This window comes from Mesoplodon densirostris, chromosome 16 (assembly GCF_025265405.1).
Source record: "Mesoplodon densirostris isolate mMesDen1 chromosome 16, mMesDen1 primary haplotype, whole genome shotgun sequence".
NCBI lineage: Eukaryota > Metazoa > Chordata > Mammalia > Artiodactyla > Ziphiidae > Mesoplodon > Mesoplodon densirostris.
The window spans coordinates 48,088,431-48,109,520 of NC_082676.1; the positions used below are offsets into that span (position 1 = coordinate 48,088,431).

The 21,090-nt window shown below is 46.7% G+C and overlaps 1 protein-coding gene and 1 pseudogene across 7 annotated transcripts in view; both read left to right on the forward strand.

The window, feature by feature from the left end:
• The window catches only part of ARHGAP17 (Rho GTPase activating protein 17), an 89,852-nt gene that overhangs the window by 42,959 nt on the left and 25,803 nt on the right, over positions 1-21,090 (forward strand). For all 7 annotated transcript variants that reach the window (XR_009534616.1, XR_009534617.1, XM_060119938.1 and 4 more), the window contains exons 4-13: positions 1,946-2,019; positions 3,259-3,370; positions 3,605-3,681; positions 8,841-8,952; positions 11,195-11,263; positions 11,424-11,505; positions 16,475-16,602; positions 18,044-18,155; positions 18,708-18,789; positions 20,987-21,067. Coding sequence is in view for 5 of the 7 variants with exons in the window: in XM_060119938.1 (XP_059975921.1) it covers positions 1,946-2,019; positions 3,259-3,370; positions 3,605-3,681; positions 8,841-8,952; positions 11,195-11,263; positions 11,424-11,505; positions 16,475-16,602; positions 18,044-18,155; positions 18,708-18,789; positions 20,987-21,067 (929 nt within the window). In the remaining 2 variants the exon portion in view is untranslated. The remainder of the gene's footprint in view (positions 1-1,945; positions 2,020-3,258; positions 3,371-3,604; positions 3,682-8,840; positions 8,953-11,194; positions 11,264-11,423; positions 11,506-16,474; positions 16,603-18,043; positions 18,156-18,707; positions 18,790-20,986; positions 21,068-21,090) is intronic.
• Positions 6,548-7,454, forward strand: LOC132503690 (tubulin alpha-1C chain-like; annotated as a pseudogene).

The window sequence follows — 21,090 nt, forward strand, 5'->3', positions numbered from 1 at the left end:
CACGAGAGGTCAGCAGTCTCTCGCGCTCTAGAAAGTACAGGAGGAGCCTTGCAAAGGCCCCACCAGAAGCTCCCATGCGTGTGAAGAGGCAAGAATTGGAGGGAAGAGAGACAGGGCAGGTGACCTTCTCAGCCCAAACTGTTGACATGGCATAGCTTATGTCGTGGTTCATATTAGACCTGGAATTATTTCTTTTCATGCAGCTGGCATGCCTTTTATAAATTAGGAAGCCCTCAGCCCTCTCTGTGGAGGAGTTTGATGTTGGTAGACAGCATGTTCATTAATCAGCTCAAATGTTAAATGAGCAGAATGTGTTTATTTCTGTACATCGGGAACCAGGATTGTTGATGCTTTGGAGTCAGGGCATGGAAACCACAGGCTAGTTACAACTGGGCACTTGAATGATACTTGTCAAAGTCAACTCCTCTCTTTATGATTTTTTTTTCCCATAGAGCTCCAGAGTTGCACAAAGTATATTTCTCTTGATTACTGCACTTATCCTATATTAAATTCCCTTAGAAAGGCAGCATAAGTAAAAGGTATGAATTATCCTCTATGTTGATCAAAGCGCACTGCCCATTTTCTCATATCTTCCTGGTCTATTAATGTGGAAGCTGGGAATGTCTCCTTGTGGGGCAGATGAAGCCTGTTATTTATTTATTTGAACATAACCTGAGGGAGAGGAGAGATGGGTAAATATATTTGTTCATTATTTATTTTTAAATTTCTGTGTACCATTTTGAATGGGCTGTCCATCTACATGGTCAAAATCCATAATATGCAAAAGAACGTAACATGAGGTCTCTCCCAGCCCTGTTCCCCAGGCACCCAGTTCCCCTCTCCAGGACCACCAGTAGTAGCAGTTTCTTGTACAGCCTTCCAGAGATATTCTAGAAGTGTAACAGATGGAGCCATTTGAAGGCAGGAAAGGCAGGTGACATGCCCGAGGTCAAGGCAGAGCAATGCCACGGCAAGGTGGACCCCAGGTCTTTGACATCAGTTCCCTTTCTACTGGGAAGGCAAAATTACATGGGGTACCACAGCAATGAAAGCATTTTTCGTTAGCAGATCATGGTGTTATAACCAACCCACATGCTACTTTCCAGGCCTCTTCTGCCTGTATTCTGAGATAAGCCATTAGCTAGTCATGGACAGACTCTGAACCGGGGCTTGGGCTTTTAGCACCGAGGTCTAGCTCTGCACCGTCACTGGGGTGCCTGGCCAGGCCATGTAATCCCCCTGGGCTTCACATTCCCCAACTGCACAATTAGAACATTAATCAGATGATCCTTATGGTCATTTCCAGCTGAAAAACAAATCTCTGATAGGAAAATGAGTGACTTGGTGCTTAAAAATTTTTTTTAATTTTTTGGATATTTAGCTAGATATTTTCAGATCTTTAACTAAAGCTAAATCTTTATGATTCCAGCCAATTTAAGAGCCAGTTTAAGAATGAGTATTCTAGCAAAAGTTTTTAAAATTGAGCACTTCATTGCATTTATTTGTCATGATAATCAGAGGGCACGGTGTATGTCTTATGTCCCCAGTGCCTGGGTCATAGTACGCTCTTGATTATAGTAATTATAGTAATAGCAACGACAACAGTAATAATAGCAGCTAACATTTACTGAGTACTTATCATATACTCAGTAAATGTTATGTGATACATTTACTTGGGGTACTTGACCTTGAATATCTGCTTTAGTCAGCGGACAGCCCTAGGACCCTCGCACTGTTATCCCTAATTTCCAGGCATGAGGAAACTGACACAGAGCTTAAGTCACACAACTCATACCTTTGAGACCAGAACCTGAACCCAGACAGGATATCTCTTACCTGTGCAGTTTACCTGGAGGAGAAACCAGTGACTGATGATCTGAAGTAGGTAATTGAGAATGGGTGTCAATTATAATGAAAAAGAAATGCATTGTCTTCTGCCTTCCAGAAAAAACTCCCTCTGACAGCTCTCGCTCAGAATATGCAAGAAGCATCAACTCAGCTAGAAGACTCTCTCCTGGGGTAAGAGTTGGGCGATTTCAGAAAGAGAGCCATGCGCCCTGTGGGTTGGTAGAGGTGGATGGATGGGTGGTGTACATGGCAGCCACATGTGTGACCAGAGGCTGAGGCCCCGTGGGAGGCCACTGGGATGCTAGAGAATCTTCCTTTTAGTAGAAGCAAGGATGGATGATACAAAGGGCCAATAACAAAAGTAATTGATAAGGTCAATTACTTAATCTGCTGAGCTTGGATATAAAGAACTCAGTCCCGGGCTTCCCTGGTGGCGCAGTGGTTGAGAGTCCGCCTGCCGATGCAGGGGACACGGGTTCGTGCCCCGGTCCGGGAAGATCCCACATGCCGCGGAGCGGCTGGGCCCGTGAGACATGGCCGCTGGGCCTGCGCCTCCGGAGCCTGTGCTCTGCAGCGGGAGAGGCCACAACAGTGAGAGGCCCGTGTACCGCAAAAAAAAAAAGAACTCAGTCCCTTCCATGGTCCAGGTGTTGACTCAGATTTATAAGCCCTGACCAGTCCCATCTAGTCCTTAAAAGTCACTGCTTTTAAAGATGATCACTGTAATGTCAGTGGAGGTTGTCTCAAAATAGTGCCTTTTCTGAATTACGTGGATTTTTTTTTTACAATGAGCATGTATTAGATAAATAAGTTTAGAATCTAATAATGAAGCTGTTTTCATTGTAAGAGGGAAGGTTGACGTTTCCTTCTACTTGCTTCTCTACAAGGCCAGTGTCCTTTGATCCTGTCTGCTCTCTCCAGCTGTAACATGGGCCCTCTTTTTCCAGCTGGATATGGCCTTTGGACTTTTCAGCCCATTTCCCAGGGTCTGCCGTGCTCCACGACCTACAACGCTCTGTCATTCTTTGAAGGACCCTGCCTAGGCCGGACTTACTAGCAGACAGAAAACAGCATAGTATAATAAACGTTACATATGATTTAAAAGATTTTCAGGGTACTTTTGAGAATACTTGCTTTTCACCTGACCAGAGGACCTAATCTGTCAGTGAGTTCTCACCTCACTGTTTACACACATCCCACACGTGTACACACAAATTATACCTGAGGTAGTCTTGTTCATTTTAAAGCACAAGTCTGTGGACTCACGCCCTAAGTTTATAGTACTTTCAAGGCTCTATTGTATAGCGCCCTAATGCGTTCCCATCGTATGGAGAGCAGAGCTGGCTCAGGGTGGGAACCTGGTGCCAGATTTAATGGACATGTTTGTTGTTGGGCATCTTGTTTTTAAAGGAAGATGCTGGAGACGTGTGGAGATGCTGAGAATCAGCTGGCTCTGGAACTCTCTCAGCATGAAGTCTTCATCGAGAAGGAGATTGTGGACCCTCTGTACGGCATAGCAGAGGTGGGTGCTTTGGCGGGGGATGGGGGGGAATGGTTCACTTGTGTCTGAAACTTTAACAATAATCAGTGGCTTTGGCATACACTTCTTTTTGGAAATAAGGGGAGTAAGTTGAGGGTACAAAATCCTTTGCCTAAGAGACAAAAAAAAATGGTAAATAAAGATAGCACTTTCAGAGGTTAAACTGAAAACCCCGAAGCTCGTCCCATTTCATATGTGGTGTGTTCTTCTGTCCAGGTAGAGATTCCTAACATCCAGAAACAGAGGAAGCAGCTCGCCAGATTGGTTTTAGACTGGGACTCGGTCAGAGCCAGGTAAGATAAAGCTGTGAAAAATAACCAGTAATGCGGTTTTCTGTCACATCCCCAGCAGCCATCCCCCTCCTCAACACAGATAAAGACCGCTGGGTGCACGAAACAGACGTCATCACAGATTCACACACTTGACTCACAGACTGAGTCACAGCCTACTTACACCTGCTTTCAGGCCTCGTTCTCCCAAGCGTGGCAGCGGGATGATGTTAGAACACCCTGTTCTTAGTCAACCAATAGTGAAAGGAGACAGGGAAAAAAATAAAAACCTAAGTAAGTGTATTCTGGGGAGAAGAGACGGTGGCAGACAGTTCTAAGAGCATTGTCCTTGGAGTAGTGGAGTGTAGGAATAAATAGATCTGTGATCTTAGCAGCTGCTAAGCGTCCCACTGTGTCAAAAAACACCTGTGTGGTTAGGATCGTTTTTCACAATCAAGAAATGCTGTGCTCAACAGGGAGGAACTAAGTAAGACCTAGTAGCTGTCCTGGAGGGCTGATGTCAGATGACCCGTCTGTAGTGCTCCGTGGCTGGGCTCCAGCCTCAGCTCCATCCGTGAGGGCGTTTGTATCAATGACTCATATGAGAGGAGTAGGGAGGTAGCTACCATGGGCCCCATCCTTTCTCATACCTTATACAAGGGTTGACAGACTTGTTCTGTAAAGGGCCAGGTACTAAATATTTTCAGCTTTGCAACCCAGATGCTCCCTGTTCCAACCACTCAGCTCTGCTGTTGTAGCATAAAAGTAGCCCTGGGAGGGCTTACCTGGTGGCGCAGTGGTTGAGAGTCTGCCTGCCGATGCAGGGGACACGAGTTCGTGTCCCGGTCTGGGAAGATCCCACATGCCGCGGAGCGGCTGGGCCCATGAGCCACGTGGCTGCTGAGCCTGCGCGTCCGGAGCCTGTGCTCCGCAACGGGAGAGGCCACAACAGTGAGAGGCCCGCATACCGCAAAAAAAAAAAAGTAGCCCTGGGCAATACATAAATGAATGAGCAAGTCTGTGTTCGAATAAAACTTTATTTACAAAAGCAGTTGGCTTTGCTGAGCCCTGCTTCGTTAACTCTTTTAATCCTCATTGCACTCTTGTGAAGTAGACATGATTATTTCTGTTTGGCAAATAAACGGAGATACAGAGAACATTTACTGACTTTCTATGTGTCAGATGCTTTTTTTTTTGGCTGCGTTGGGTCTTCGCTGCTGCGCGTGGGATCTCTCTAATTGCAGTGAGCGGGGGCTACTCTTGGTTGTGGTGCTTGGGCTTCTCATTGCGGTGGCTTCTCTTGTTGTGGAGCACAGGCTCAGTAGTTGTGGCGCACGGGCTTAGTTGCTCCGTGGCATGTGGGATCTTCCCAGACCAGGGCTTGAACCCATGTCCCCTGCATTGGCAGGCAGATTCTTAACCACTGCGCCCAGGGAAGCCCCGTGTCAGATGCTTTTATTGCAGATTTCCTTGTTTCTAAAGTGTTGCTGAGTGTCAGATGCACCAGTGATTTAATATCCGATTTTGGGGGGAAAATGAAATAGAAACACCACTTTATTAAGTGTACAAATCAATTGGTAAGACATGTCCTGATTTAAGAAAAGTTGAGATGATAAGAGGGACATCTAGGAATTAGCACATGGTGAACATGATAATTGCCACCACTTACTGGACACTTGCCATGTACCAGATATCAGACTACGTATGTGATATGTCAGCCCTTTCGATTCTCCCAGCAATCCCTATTCATTTGCCCACTTGTGTTTTCAGCAGACATCGAGTAGGTGCTCGCTGTGGGTCAGGCTCCGTGTTGGACACTAAGTGCAGAGGCCCTTCAGTGAGAGTTGGAGGGGACAGAGGTGAGGAGGTTAAGTGACACCCCCTACTTTGAGAGGAGATTTGTACAGACACTGGAGGCACCTGCACATGCTGTGTCTATGACTTGCTTTGAGTCTTAGACATAATAAACGGCAGGGCTAGGATTCTGAACGCAGAGTCTGCCGTCTCCTTGTCACACGCACACATGTGATTAGAGCCCTGTGGCCAGAACCAGGATCAGGGAGTGCAGGCCCCCCTGTGGTAGATTTTTGCTGAAGATAAGGAAAAATGTTCTAATAGTTAATTAAACAAGGCCATGAATGCGCTCTTGCTGGAGTTGGTTGAGCGATATTATAGATGCCAACCTGCCAGGAATCTTACATCTGCAGCACATGTATCCCAGAGGAGATTTCAGCACTGATTCTTGGTCCTGCATCCATGGTCCTGTTCACTTAACTAATCAAAGTAGGTATTAGAGAAACTGAAACAGATCAATATTTCTTCTTTATTTGACTTATTCCTGTGGCTTTTCCCTGGAGGAGAATGATGATAGCTAACATTAAGTGGGAATCCATCATAGTCACACACAGGCGTATATATATTTATTCTCTCTTCTGCTACTTATGACAGTTCTGCCGGGCAGATGGTATTTGTTTCCTTAGTTTGACAGATGAGACAACCTGAAGCACAGAGAGGTGGGGCCATTGCCAAAGGTCACACGGCTAACGAAGGTAGAACCGAGCTTCAGACTTCAGCCTGTCAGGCTCCAAAGTCCATGCTCTTTCCACTGCCAGCTTTGCTTCAGCAGATTTACTGAAGCCTTGCTGTGGAGAAGTGCGTCACAACAGGAACGTGAAAGAGGGCAGGGCAGAGCATTCTGGGGGCAACGCAGTCATCTGGGAAGCTTGATAAGTTGCTAACATGGGCTTTCATGCTGCATCTATGTAATATCCATGTTTAAATTTAAAGTGCTAGAGAGTGCGTTACTTACCTCGACTCTTAACTTGTTGAGGACGGTAACCAGGACCCGGTGTCTACTCCTGTTGCCTGAGCCTGCTGACCTGTAGCCACCATGCATAAGTGCATCTCCATCCATGTTGGTCAGGCTGGGGTCCAGATCGGCAGTGCCTGCTGGGAGCTCTACTTCTGGAACACGGCATCCAGCCCGATGGCCAGATGCCAAGTGACAAGACTACTGGGGGAGGAGATGACTCCTTCAACACCTTCTTCAGTGAGACAGGCGCTGGCAAGCATGTGCCCAGGGCATTGTTTGTGGACCTGGAACCCACGGTCATTGATAAAGTTCACACTGGCACCTATCGCCAGCTCTTCCACCCTGAGCAGCTCATCACAGGCAAGGAAGATGCTGCCAATAACTATGCCCGAGGTCACTACACCACTGGCAAGGAGATCATTGACCCAGTCCTGGACCGAATTCAGAAACTGGCTGACCAGTGCACAAGTCTTCAGGGCTTCTTGGTTTTCCACAGCTTTGGTGGGGGAACTGGTTCTGGGTTCACCTCCCTGCTGATGGAACAACTCTGTCGATTATGGCAAGAAGTCCAAGCTGGAGTTCTCCATTTACCCAGCCCCCCAGGTTTCCACAGCTGTAGTTGAGCCCTACAACTCCATCCTCACCACCCACACCACCCTGGAGCACTCTGACTGTGTCTTCATGGTAGACAATGAGGCCATCTATGACATCTGTCATAGAAACCTCGATATTGAGCGCCCAACCTACACAAATCTTAACCACCTTATTAGCCAGATAGTGTCCTCCATCACTGCTTCCCTGAGATTTGATGGAGCCCTGAATGTTGATCTGACAGAATTCCAGACCAACCTGGTGCCCTATCCCCACATCCACTGCCCTCTGGCCACATATGCCCCTGTCATCTCTACTGAGAAAGCCTACCATGAACAGCTTTCTGTAGCAGAGATCACCAGTGCTTACTTTGAGCCAGCCAACCAGATGGTGAAATGCGACCCTTGCCATGGTAAATGCATGGCTTGCTGCCTGTTGTAGCATGGTGACGTGGTTCCCAAAGATGTCAATGCTGCTATCGCCACCATCAAGACCAAGCGCAACATCCAGTTTGTGTACTGGTGCCCCACTGGCTTCAAAGTTGGCACTAATTACCAGCCTCCCACTGGTGGAGACCTGGCCAAAGTACAGCAAGCTGTGTGCATGCTGAGCAACACCACAGCCATCACTGAGGCCTGGGCTCACCTGGACCACAAGTTTGACCTGATGTATGCCAAGCATGCCTTTGGTACGTGGGTGAGGGCATGGAGGGAGGAGAGTTTTCTGAGGCCCGTGAAGATATGGCTGCCCTTGAGAAGGATTATGAGGAGGTTGGTTTGGATTCTGTTGAAGAAGAGGGAGAGGAAGAAGGCAAATTACCATTCCTTTCAGCCGTGCAGCATGTCATACTCAGAACTTCAGCTTCAACATTAGCTGACAGGAGTAAAAGCTTTCTGACTAGATTGTCTTCACTTTCAACTGTGATCATGTATTACTTTTCCATGTGTACCTGTAAGATTTTTCTGTCATGTCTGAAAGGTAAAGGCTTTAAGAAAGATAAAAAATAAATAAAGTGCTAGAACTTTCTGCCATAGCAGGCATGTCCGTATTTAAACAGAAGGTCAAAACACACTTGAAAACCAAATAGAAATTGTTTTAGGTTATTATTCCCCATTCACTTCCCCTGACTATTGCTATAGTATAATTTTGGGGGAGGGGGTCCTTTTGACTTATTTATGAAGGGAATATTAACATTCCACATTATGTTTCAGATTTGCTGTAGATACTAGTATTAATTCTTACAAATGATTTTAATTCTTAACATGCTTTCACAGTTATCAATTACTAGCTCCATGACTGAAGTTCTGGCTTTCACTTACTGAAAGTAATCACAGGTCAGGATGGTAGTAGGCGGTGTTATAAGGGGTCCTGAAGAGCAGCAACTGACCCCCAGTGGCACAGGGAACATTCTAGATCAAAGCAAAAGAACAAGGGGGTGTTTGATGGGAAAGAGCCCAAGATTGGACAGTAGAGGAAGGGGTTCCATGGATTGATTTGCAGCAGTTGGGCTTGCATGGAACAAGGCGTGGCCATTTCTGCTCAGAGCAGACCGCTACTCTCAGCACTACCAGAGTCCCATCACAGCGGGAAGCCAGTGTCACCTTTGCCCATTTCCATTCTTAAAGGATAAACTCCAGAGAAGCTGCCATCCTAGGTGCTGATACCTGTCCCAGATAGAATCAGTTTTGGGGAAGGAATCTGTCTCCATTAGGTCCTTGACTCCATAAGGTTGAGTATATACAGCTGATTCTCAAATAATGGCTATGCCTGTGCTTTGCAGATGGAACCAGGCTCACAAATCTTCAGGAACCAACTTTCAGGGGCTTCCATCAAAAATAGATACCCTAAAGGAAGAGATGGATGAAGCCGGAAATAAAGTAGAACAGTGCAAGGTAGGAGAATTCGCTAATGAATATGTACTTAAATCAATCTTTTGGTTTTTGCAAGTGATGGATGAAAGGTCAAATACTGCAAATTATTTAATGTTTTACATAACTCCTATTAGAATTCCCTGAATGATATTCAAGGTAGGTTTTATTTTCTTCTTCCTTCTTTCTTTATTTTCTAAGACTCTACATTACTTTTTTTTTTTTTTTTTTTTTTTTTTTGCCGTACGTGGGCCTCTCACTGTTGTGGCCTCTCCCGCTGCGGAGCACAGGCTCCGGATGCGCAGGCTCAGCGGCCATGGCTCACGGGCCCAGCCGCTCCGTGGCATGTGGGATCCTTCCAGATGGGGGCACGAACCCGCGTCCCCTGCATCAGCAGGCGGACTCTCAACCGCTGCGCCACCAGGGAAGCCCTCTACATTACTTTATACTCAGAATAAAACATTATTTAAAAATAAAATTCAGGCACTTCCCTGGTGGCGCAGTGGTTAAGAATCCACCTGCCAGTGTCCACCTGCAGGGGACATGGGTTCGAGCCCTGGTCCGGGAAGATTCCACATGCCGCAGAGTAACTAAGCCCATGTGCCACAACTATTGAGCCTATGCTCTAGAGCCCGCGAGCTGCAACTACTGAGCCCACATGCTGCAACTACTGAAGCCCACATGACTAGAGCCCGTGCTCCACAACAAGAAAGCCACTGCAATGAAAAGCCCGCACACTGCAACAAAGAGTAGCCCCCATTCTCTGCAACTAGAGAAAAAGCCCATGCGCAGCAATGAAGACCCAATGCAGCAAAAAAAAAATAATTAATTAATTTTTAAAAATGCAAGTAGGATATTTTCAAAAACTTGACAAAAACGTCTACGCTTATTTAAAATGAAGAGTGGGAGAATAAAAGGCGAAAAACTATATAAAAACATATCATAAAATTACAGCAATTAAAACAGTGCGCAATAGGCACAAAAATAGATCCATGGAATTGTATAGGTTTTCTAGAATGAATGCTGTTATATTTAAGGGTTGAATTTATAGTAAAGGGGTCATCATATATCCATAGAGAAGGGAAGAATTATTTTTAAAATGTTGCTAGGACAATTGGCTTCTAATTTGGAAGAAATAAAAATTTGTATCTCATAATCTAAATTCCAGAGTAGGTGGTTATTCTCTATGCATCTATCTACGAAGATAAATGTTTATTCCAAATGTTATTTGAGGTGGTAAAGAAACAGGTCTTTGGTGAATCTTAGGATCATCGCCTGAGACTTTTCCTCCTCTTATTATTCATCATTTTCCAAAAATGGTCTCCACATCCTACTAGATAGCATTAAGACTGCTATATTTTAGCTTATTCAGGTCATGCTATAATTCACTTTTCATGATGGCAAACCTTGGACAGTTAACTGCAGTAAAATGACTTGTTGAAAATAGTATAGTGGGTAAGAATTAATACTGGACTCACAAAGTCATGCCATAGCCTTTACGTTTAAAAAGATGATAATCACACAAATGCTTCTGACAAAAGTCTTGCACTGGCTTATTCTTGTTCAGAAGAGTTGTAGTTTTGCCAGTGTCATTTACGCAGCAGTCTTCCTCATATCTGGTCTAACCTAGATCTTGGCTAGTGGCTCCTTATTGGATATAAATTTGTCTAGCAGTTTGGGGGTTTGAACTGGTGCATTATAGGCTAAGTTAAAAGAGAGACTTCTTTTTTTGTGTGTGTGGTACTCGGGCCTCTCACTGTTGTGGCCTCTCCCGTTGTGGAGCACAGGCTCTGGATGCACAGGCTCAGCGGCCATGGCTAATGGGCCTAGCCACTCAGCGGCATGTGGGATCTTCCCGGACCGGGGCACGAACCCGTGTCCCCTGCATCGGCAGGCGGACTCTCAACCACTGCGCCACCAGGGAAGCCCCCTAGGGGTATTTTTATACAAATATGGTGATAAAAATATTTCCTCTCCCTTTCTTACCCAGATAGTAACATACCATACCAAAAGTAGTGCTCCATGCTTTCCTTCTTAACAAGGCATATTAATAATAAACCTTGGAGATCTTTCCATGTCAGTCCATAATAAGCTTGATTATTCTTTTCGTTATCCCTGTGTATGATTGTACCAGTGAGTTGATGGACATTTAATCTGCAGCTGTTTCATTACAGTTTGCTCTAGGAGCTCACAGATCAATTCGCAGATGCTCTTTTCTTTCACCTCTTTTTTCTTCAATGACATATCTTCTCTTCCACTTACCCAGGATCAGCTTGCAGCGGATATGTACAATTTTATGGCCAAAGAAGGGGAGTATGGCAAATTTTTTGTTACGGTAAGCACTTTGCCCTGACGAGACGTTAAAGCATTGTAAAAGTTGAGTCATTTTAGCTTTTTTGCAAAAGATGTCATTTTTGGTTTTGCTCAGCCATTGTGTGTGTGTGTCCATCCAATGCTAACATTACTTTTGTTTTTGAATGTGGGTCTGTTCTCAGTTATTAGAAGCTCAAGCAGATTACCATAGAAAAGCATTAGCAGTCTTAGAAAAGGCCCTTCCCGAATTGCGAGCCCATCAAGGTAATGTAACCTGCGTGCTGGCCTGATGCCTCCTTCTCGCCTCTGCCACTTCTGCCTCTGTTCCTCTTTACTCAGCTCCTTTGCATGCATTTCCTTTGGACAAAGCCTCTCTGCCTAGGCAGGCACTATTTCCCAGCACACTTTCATCTTCCCTTGCTGCATTCTCTAATTTCTTCCAAATGCAAATTAACATACTAATGGAACATTTGCAGTTCTTCTGAAATCTTCAGTTGAAGAGAAAGCTGCACCCTTTGGGGGAAGCATCTGTTTTTCTATCTTCTAAATAGGCTCAAAACATTCTAGCCTCTAATTATCTTTTCGCAAATCAGTTATTTGTTTCATAGGGCTTAATTCTAGCCCTGTGATTCCAAGAGCATACATCCTATGAAAAAAATTTTGGACTTCCCAAAAGGAATTTTAGAAGCCAGTACCTGATACCGCATCATCAGGCACATAATCAGTGTGATTGAATCGTGAGACCATGGCCACCTCGTTCAGATCTTGTTCTCATCAGCACTCACTTTGCCCACCATATTCAAACGCATTGCAGATCCTACCCTCAACTTACGAGTGGACCAAACTTTCCTCTGATGTTTAGTTTTAAACTGAACATTAATTCTTTTGATTCTAATTCTCTCTGACTTGCCATCAGAGCATCTATCAGCAGAGATCAGTAAATGATCAGACATTCCTCTGTCACCTTTGGACTTGTTATACTCTTTTGCTTATGGTATAGTCCTGACATTTGGAACTCAGGTGCCCCCGACAGAACCACTGGTCTCAAGCTGAAAGAGGATCAAGCCAGGTGCTGAGTGTGATGACTCTGTGATTGTGAAAGAGACTGAGCATGTGTGTGTATAGGGCTGGTTATGTCTGTGCGTACACACTGGCCCCTCAAGAATACCACTCCTCCTCCCCTAAATTGCAGGCGATCCCAACAGGGTGTGACTTTGTGCCTGAAAGTCCTTAGATTTTGGAATCAGAAAATTCTATTTAGGACTTCCCTGGCGGTCCAGTGGTCAAGACTCCGCGCTTCCACTGCAGGGGGCGCAGGTTTGATCCCTGCTCGGGGAACTAAGATCCTGCATGCCGCACAGCGCGACCAAAAAAAAAGAAGAGAAAATGCTATGTCTTGACTGACCCCTTAGCCAGATCTTTAGCCATCTTGAGTGTAGTGGCTCTGATTTGCTGGGCCAATCTTCAGAGGCCGAGCTGCCCTTGCTTTCCAAAGTGATCCCATTTCCTAATTCGTGGGTAATGGGGTTGAGTCAGAGTGCAAAGGAATGAAGCTGCTGGCGAACAGTCATCCTCGCAAGGGGCCGACTCTTGCTGGCCCAGGTCAGAGCACTGGGAGCCTGTATTTATGGGGTCCCTTCTGTGTGCGGGGCCGTGCACAGGACAAAACAGTAAACATCATCATCCCAGCCTTTGAATGGCTTTAAGCCTGGTTTGGAAAGGTTGACTTAACGGGCACAAAAAAGAGAAGATTTAAGCAGCGCCATGCCCCCTTTTTTTAAACTCCCATTCTATTTTTACCCAAGGCTATTTTCCCTAGAGAAGTTTGTCAGAAAGTCATGGGGAACAGGCAGGGGCAGGGAGGAGGTTTAGGATGGAACAAGGGAAGCTGGTGTGTGTGGGGGAGCAGCCAGTGAAGGAAATGAGATTCTTCTTTCTCTCTAAGGCTGCCGCCTTCACCCAAGCCTTGGAATTCAACCCTTCTCACTTCTGCCTGTCCGCACATCTGCCTCTCGTCTTAGTTCTGTCCTCTTCCTTCTTCTCTGTCTTCAGAAAGACTCAGAGTGTCCTTACAGTAGGAAAAAAAAAAACTTGACCCTCTGCCCCGTGCCCCTGTGCACCCTGCTCTCACATTCTCGGTCGGCTGGCCTTAGTTCGGTACCTGCCTGTCCTCAGCGTGATGCCCCGTTTCATTGCATTCTCCTTCATTTTCCTGGGAGGTTCTTCGAATGGCTCATTTCCGTCGGCCACCTCCGTTTTCTAACCCCCTTCCCACCCCTAACACTTTGCAGTCTGGTTTCTACTCCCAATCACTCTGCTATTAAAACAAACAGACAAAGAAACATTGCAAGTCCCAATGGGTGGATGATTCTGATTGTTAGATTCTGGCATTTGACGTGGCTTGAGCCCTCTCTTCCTTGTCAATTTTTTCCCCTCGTTTCACTCAATTGTTTTCTGTCATTGTTGAGGCTGTGTTTCCTTCATGTCTGTCTCCTCCTCAGAAGTCAAGCCTTTCCTGAGATCCAGCCCTTTCTCCTGTGTTCTTCTCCCTCCCTCCCACCTTTTCTCTCAAAATCCCCGCATTTTGGTGGCCTCCACTGACACCTGCATCTCTATCCTCTCAGCCTCAGCGTCAGTTCCCTTTGATGACCGGCTGTCACCTTAAACTCAGCGTATCTCAAGAAGCAAACTGATGCTTCCCCCACCCCAGCTGGCCTTTCCTCCCGCCTCGTCTCCTTGGTACCTCCCTTCTCCGAACAATCCAGGTTTCAAACCTTGGAGCCATCTTCTCCTTCCTTTCTGATACCCTCTCGCCGGATTCTGTGCATTTTTCCCTCTGCTGTGCCCTCCTCTCCATTCTCACTGCCCCACTCTACTCCGTGCCCCTGTCGCCCGGTGCATAAGTGTGGAATAAAGTGTCCATCCCCAGACTCAGGATCCCTGGTCTTTTCTCAGCCTAAGTCCTCCTGGTCTATTTAATTCCTGTCCATCTTCTAAGACCTTCGCCAAGCTCCCCTTCTTTGAGAAGCCTTCTCTGACAACTGAAGCCAACAGTGAACACTTCCGTCTCCTGAATCACTCTAGCATTTATGGTCTACACCAGAAGTCGCAAACAGCCATATCTCATTAAAAAAAAAAAAAAAAAATTAAAAAAAAATTTTTTTAAACTCATTGCCATCATTTAAAAATCAGACTCTTTTCACATAACAGTGCTAACTTCTGGCTTCCCTTGAAAGTCCAGAGGGCCTGGTGATGCTGGGTCTGCCTTCTCGCGTGGTAACATTGCTCTGACGCCAAGGAGCAGCTGCTGCGTCTTGGCCGACCACGCCCTCCCCACCCCGATCCCGCACCTCCAATGCCCATCCGGCCCCTGCAGACGATTGTGTTTGCGACCCTAGTCTATACCATTTTTCTGCCATGGCTTAGCAAACACATCTTGCCTCGTTAATTGCTGTTGTGCGTTTGCCTGTGTGTCTTGTGTTTTCCTCACACGTAGACTGCTCTCATCCCAGGGGCGGGGGGCCGCTGTGAACTCTGGGTGCCTGCCGCAGGGCCTCGCGTGTCAGAGGTCTGTGGTTTGAGGAGCAGCCCCTGCGGTGGAGTTTGCCTCCGGAGTGGCCTCTAGGTCAGCGGCTCTCACCTCCACCCTCTGCCAACATTACACCGAGGTGGGGGAGGGGCACCCTGTCCGGGGTTTACTAGAAAGTTCCAGCAGGAGTCTGGATTGTGCCCACCTCTCAGCATAGTAGGGTCGGGCATGGGGAGGTGATGGCGGGAGTCATTTGCAGAACTCCCCTGGGTGATTCTGATGTATCCACCCAGGCGAAGGGTCAGCTGGCCCTTTTCTGCCTGTGTTGAGAATCATTGCTTTAGATAAAAGGGAGAAAGTATTCAAGGTAAGATCTGGCCTTTGAGAGGACTGTCCCAGAGCTCTGTCTTCTGAGAAGGGCCAGGCCCTTGGATGCTTCTTGTGTTTGGAATTCCACTGACCAGGGCCGGGGCTGAAGCCAGGGACGAGGGGCCTCCGGACAGTTCTGAGAGTGGCCACTGCCTTCCTCACCCCCCACGCCTCCCTTTAACCTTTACCCTGCTTGCTCTTTCTATCCGGTTTTGACTTTGCACAAGCACCCAGGTCTGCGGGTTTGTGGGATCTCACTTGCCTTCCTGTGATGGGCCCCGCCTGCTCTCACGCGCAGGGCAGTGTTAGAGCCACGCTAGGGTAACACCGCCTCTCCTGGAATCCAGGATTCGAATACCAGAGTGGCTGAAGGACACACGTCCACAGGCTGAGAGGGACACGAGCCCTTCCTGTCGCTGGAAAGAACCACGCTTCCCCAGTGGACTAGTTTCCACCAACTGGTTTGCCCTCTTTGGCTTCTGCGTGCTTCTCAGTCGGTGCTGGATCTCTGCACCCCGCCAGGCAGGCTGGGCCCAACCACACCCTTACTCTCCTTCAATACATCCACGTCCTAAATGCCTGTTTCTGTTTCCCGCTTTATTGTGTGTCTTTTTTGCTAAGCTGCCTCAAATCTTTTGTGGGATGAAGCAGAGCACACGACTGGAAAATAATACGCAGTATTGCTTTGCTGCCGTCGGCACAGCCTCCAGCCTCAGCTGCCTTGGGGCTGCATTCTCTCCTACTCAGAATCTTGGACTGTTTGGGGATATGGCACCAGAAGTGCTGCATGTCCTGGAGATGTCGCCTCTAATAGGGGTTGGCATGGGCCCTCTCCAGTCCTGTATGACAATGTGTGGCCTGTGTTTAAATTTTTAAGAAATTATTTCCTTTTTTAATGGAAGGAGTCTATTTCTCGTCCTCTAGGTAGAAGACCAGTTATGCTTTTCATGGCTAGATAAATTTCAGTGAAAACAGTGTGCCTAGATGGACCACTGGTTTTAGCGCAAGGCAGCCCACTCGTCTCGGGTAAATGCGGGTGTGATGCTGGGCCAGAAGCACCATCGCAGCTTCCACTGGGCATCTTGCATTGGGTGCCACGTGGGCGCGTCAGGGCGCTGATCCACTGGTCACCTCCCCAGCCTGGCACACATTTTGTACCCTAGTAAATGGGAACTGACAAAAGCGAAGAGAATAGATGCTTCCCCCTTTCCAAATCCTTGGCTACGGGCTTTAAAAAAAAGAAAAGAAAAATCCCCTTCAGTAGTTTGGGGGAGGAAATAACTTGGCAATGCCGTGAGGTTGTCGAATGTCTTACTGAATGGTCTGCTGCTCTAGATAAGTGGGCAGAGAAGCCCGCCTTCGGGACGCCTTTGGAAGAACACCTGAAGCGGAGCGGGCGCGAGATCGCGCTGCCCCTCGAGGCCTGCGTCATGCTGCTCCTGGAGACGGGCATGAAGGAGGAGGTGAGGCCCCGCCGCCCCGGCCGGCCTCTGCGGACCAGTGGCTCTCCAACCGCGCTCACCATGACCACATTTCACACTGAGACCCTGTCCATGTTGCCATGGTAGACCCTAAATGAAACAGAGGCTTCATAGAGCAGTATTTACCTTGCCTACCCGCAGTACACTCTGCCTTTTTCTTTTTGGTCCCATTTGATTATTTCATTTTACACTGTTGTTGTGATTTGTGAAAATGAATTTCATGAGGTACTATAGAACCAGAGCTCCCATGAGCTTTAGTTTCTAATAACACGAAGTTTATATTTGTGTAGTACTATGTAGTGGGGTGGAAGTGGGAGGGACATTTACATACTTTATTTTGTGGAATCCTTACCCAGAAAACCCCATGAACCAAGCAGGGCAGGTCTCATTACTCTTCTTGTGTAGACAAGGAATTCAGCACACGAGGAATTCATGCTGGGGCAGAGCTAGAATCAAAACACAAGTCTTCTTTTAACTTTTGAAAGCTTAGTATTGAAGTGTAACGTACATATAGAAAAGTGCATGTATCATAAGCGAACAGCTTGATACATTTTCACCATCTGAACTCACCCATGTAATCAGCACCCAGATCAAGAAACCCCCTGGGGAACCTTCCTTGCATTTGCTTCCAGTCACGCCCCCACACCCCGACCCCATCACCGTGACCCCAGCTCCTAACAGCCTAGATGAGTGCTTCTCATCCAAGGGCAGTTTCACTGCCTCCGGGGAAGATTTGGCAAGGTCTGCAGACATTTTTGATTGTCACAACCTGGGGAGCAGGGGGAAGAGTTGCTACTGTATATCCAGGGGGTAGAGACCAGGGATGCTTCTAGACATCCTTCAGTGCACAGGACAGCCTCACAACAAAGAATTATTTGGCCCAAAATGTCAGTACTGCTGAGGTTGGGAAACTCTGCCTAGATTAATGTTGCTAAAAGCCCAAGTCTTATAAGTGCTGGCCCAGTGTCTCCATCAGGCCTTCTCCCGTGGCTGACCTGTCATGGGTTTTTCTCCAAGTAACATTTAGGGCAGTGAAAGTGACCAGTAGGCAAGCCTAACAATTTTTCTTGAGATTTCAGTTTTTAAAAAATATTCCTAAATTTAGAAAATCCATGGTGATCAACCTGGTGGAAGAATGAATATTGCTTTTAAATCGATTCCTAACAGGCATGGTTATTTTGGCAACGGGGCAGGGCACAAGCTAGCACTGATGAAAAATGGTCCGCTCTCTGCCTGTCACTCTGCCCGGGGTACAAGCTCAGTCCTCTTTACTCCTCCCGACAGCCCTGCAGCTCTCCTGGATAAGCTGTGCTGGAGCTGGGGGGCCGGGGTGGGTGGAAGGCTCTTCCATCAGATTTTTACTGCCACTCAGTGTAAGGCTCACAACTTGAACTTGATACTAACGGCTTTTCATTGTCTTTAGGGCCTTTTCCGAATTGGGGCTGGGGCCTCCAAGTTAAAGAAACTGAAAGCTGCTTTAGACTGTTCTACTTCTCACCTGGATGAGTTCTACTCAGACCCCCATGCTGTAGCAGGTGAGCTCCAAGGAGGCGCCCTCAAGGTGGTAACAGATCATCAGTTAAAGATCCAATATTAAGTGACAGTTAAAATTAAATGGTCTCCTTATAAGTTTTAGTGGCAAAACTGAAATGACAAATAAAACTGAAAAGCATGTGTGCGTACACTTACACATACATATCTTTTCTCTTCCTGTTTTGGGGGTTTTGTTTTGTTTTCCTGATTATTAAGTAAAGGTGAAGGTAGCTTATAATCCAAATGTTTAGAGGCATGCTTTTATTTTCTTCCCTTTTACCCCCAAATCTCCATCTGCCTAGAGAGATGATGTCTTATTAAGAAGATAGCTTTGAAACTAATTTTATTTTCTATTGATCTCTCAATATATTTTACACGGGGTGGAAATTGTTTTATGAGCATTTCATTCTGTAACCACTCCTGCCAATTCATGATTTATTCTATACACATTGTGAACGGTTATAGCTGAGATCATTTCAATTTGCAAAATAATATATCCTGAGAGTTCCGGCCTTGCCCCTTCTCATACTCAAAGAGGGTGTTAATAATTTCAGGTGCTTTAAAGTCCTATTTACGGGAACTGCCTGAACCTTTGATGACTTTTAATTTGTATGAAGAATGGACACAAGTTGCAAGGTAAGTTGAAAGAACACCTAGTTTTAAAAGCAAAAGGAAACGACGCAATACTCTGTCCCCTTTGGAAATCATCTTACCCTTGGGGATCATAAAAATAACATTAAAGGGCTTCCCTGGTGGTGCAGTTGTTGAGAATCCGCCTGCCAGTGCGGGGGACACGGGTTCACGCCCTGGTCCGGGAAGCAGAGCAACTAAGCCCGTGCGCCACAACTACTGAGCCCACGTGCTGCAACTACTGAAGCCCGTACGCCTAGAGCCAGTGCTCCGCAACAAGAGAAGCCACCGCAATGAGAAGCCCACGCACCACAACGAAGAGTAGCGCCCGCTCACCGCAACTAGAGAAAAGCCTGCGTGCAGCAGCAAAGACCCAACACAGCCAAAAATAAATAAATAAATAAATAAAACTAATGATAACGTTAAAATAGTGTATTTAGAGCTGTGTGGGAAGTCAGCTGTGTAATGATATAATGTTCCCATTATCAGTAACAATAGTTGATGTTTACTGAGCACTTACTGAGTGCTGAGTACCGTAGTAATCCTTATGCCCATTACTTCTCGTAGCCCATAATTAATGACATAAAAGGCAGAAGTTGTTGTTACCCTCCTTATACAGATGAGGAAACTGAGGCTGGGGGAGGAATGGCATCAAATAATTGGCAGAGCTGGAATTCAGACCCAGAACTCTCTGCCCCAAAGCTGGAGTTCCTGTTGTTTATCCCTTCCCCTCCATTCCCAGCTTCCGTCTGCCCGGAAGTAGTTGGTTTAGGCAAGGCCGTCTTGTTGCAAAAGTTCTAGAGGTTCCTCTCCAGCCGACCAGCCCACCTCCTTGTCAACTTGTCCCTCCCGGTTCTCCCTCACTCGGAGGTGTCTTAATTCCTCACCTGTAAGGGAAGAGGAACACATCTCCCCTGCCCTTCCACTCCTCCCCCACCGGTCTTCAGATGCAGTCACCTGTTCCCAGCAGATAAGCTGTGTGTTCCGATGAACTTTATGTCATCACTTGAACCAGGCATCTGAGCTTTTCTCCTTAGCTGTGGAGTGAGAGACTTTGTCCCTGGTACGTGGTGAGGATTTTAAAGTCAGAGTAAGCCCTTGGTCTGGTTGTGTCCTTGGAACCCAGCCCAGGGCGCGGCCTGCTGTGAGTGCCCGTGTTTGTGGGGCTGAAGGAGTGGAACCTGCCCTCAGTGTCAGGTCGGGGTTCTAGGGTCTCGTATTGGGTGGGCCCCTTCGCTTCTCCTAGGCCTTGACTCTTCTCTCTGTTCTGAGACTCCCAAACTCATCCTGTGAGGAAATAAGCTGTAAAGGAAGGTATCCGTCCACTGGTGTGTCGCTTCTACACCTGAGAACTGTCATCCCCTCCCGGTGACACGTCGACTAGCTTCTAAAGTATAATCATGTTTAACCCCTACCCGAAGCTCTGCAGGCTGGTTCAGTTGTGGAGGAGGTTTTAAGTCCAAAGGCATGTCGTGTGGGCAACTTTTAACACTCTGTGCTGCTGGTGGGCAGAGTTGACTCTGCTTTGCAGGCTCTTTGGGCTTGTGAAAGCTTGCACGTTGAAACTCTACAGCAGAAGACCTCCTGCAGTTGCTTCACAACAGAAAGGGCTTCTTGGCCTGGAGCCTTTGAGCAGTACTGAGAGCAGGGAGAGACCCAGGGGTCTGGGTGCTGGGAGCATCTGGCTCCCCGAGGCTGTACGTGAATATACACATTTTCTAGACAGAACTTTCAGAATGTCTCCTGTGTGCCATGCATTGGTCTAGGTGGTCCCTCCTTTTTCTGCCTCTGAAGTCTCACTGTCACTTGGCAGAATTAACATTCTTATCCCCAGTTTGGCACATCAGGAGACTGAGTCTTGGCAAGGCTGACTAACTGCTCAGAGTATGTTAGTTAGTATTTGACTCCAAATTTCTTTCCCAAAAAATGGACTTTTAAAAAATTATTTATTTATTCATTTTTTAAAATTTTGGCTGCACCATACAGCTTATGGGATCTCAGTTCCCTGACCAAGGCTTGAACCCGGGCCATGGCAGTGAAAGTGCCAAATGGGATCCACTAGACCACCAGGGAACTCCCGCTGTGCTGTTTTCCAGCTGTGCTTTCTCTGTCAATAGAGGCATCGCTGTTAATATAGCAGATGAACACAGGTATTCCTAAAATGAGTATTAATAAATGGTTATGAATAAATTTTTTTTCTCAGTGTACAAGATCAAGACAAAAAACTTCAGGATTTATGGAGAACATGTCAGAAGTTGCCACCACAAAATTTTGTTAACTTTAGGTATGTATGATTGGCATTCTGCA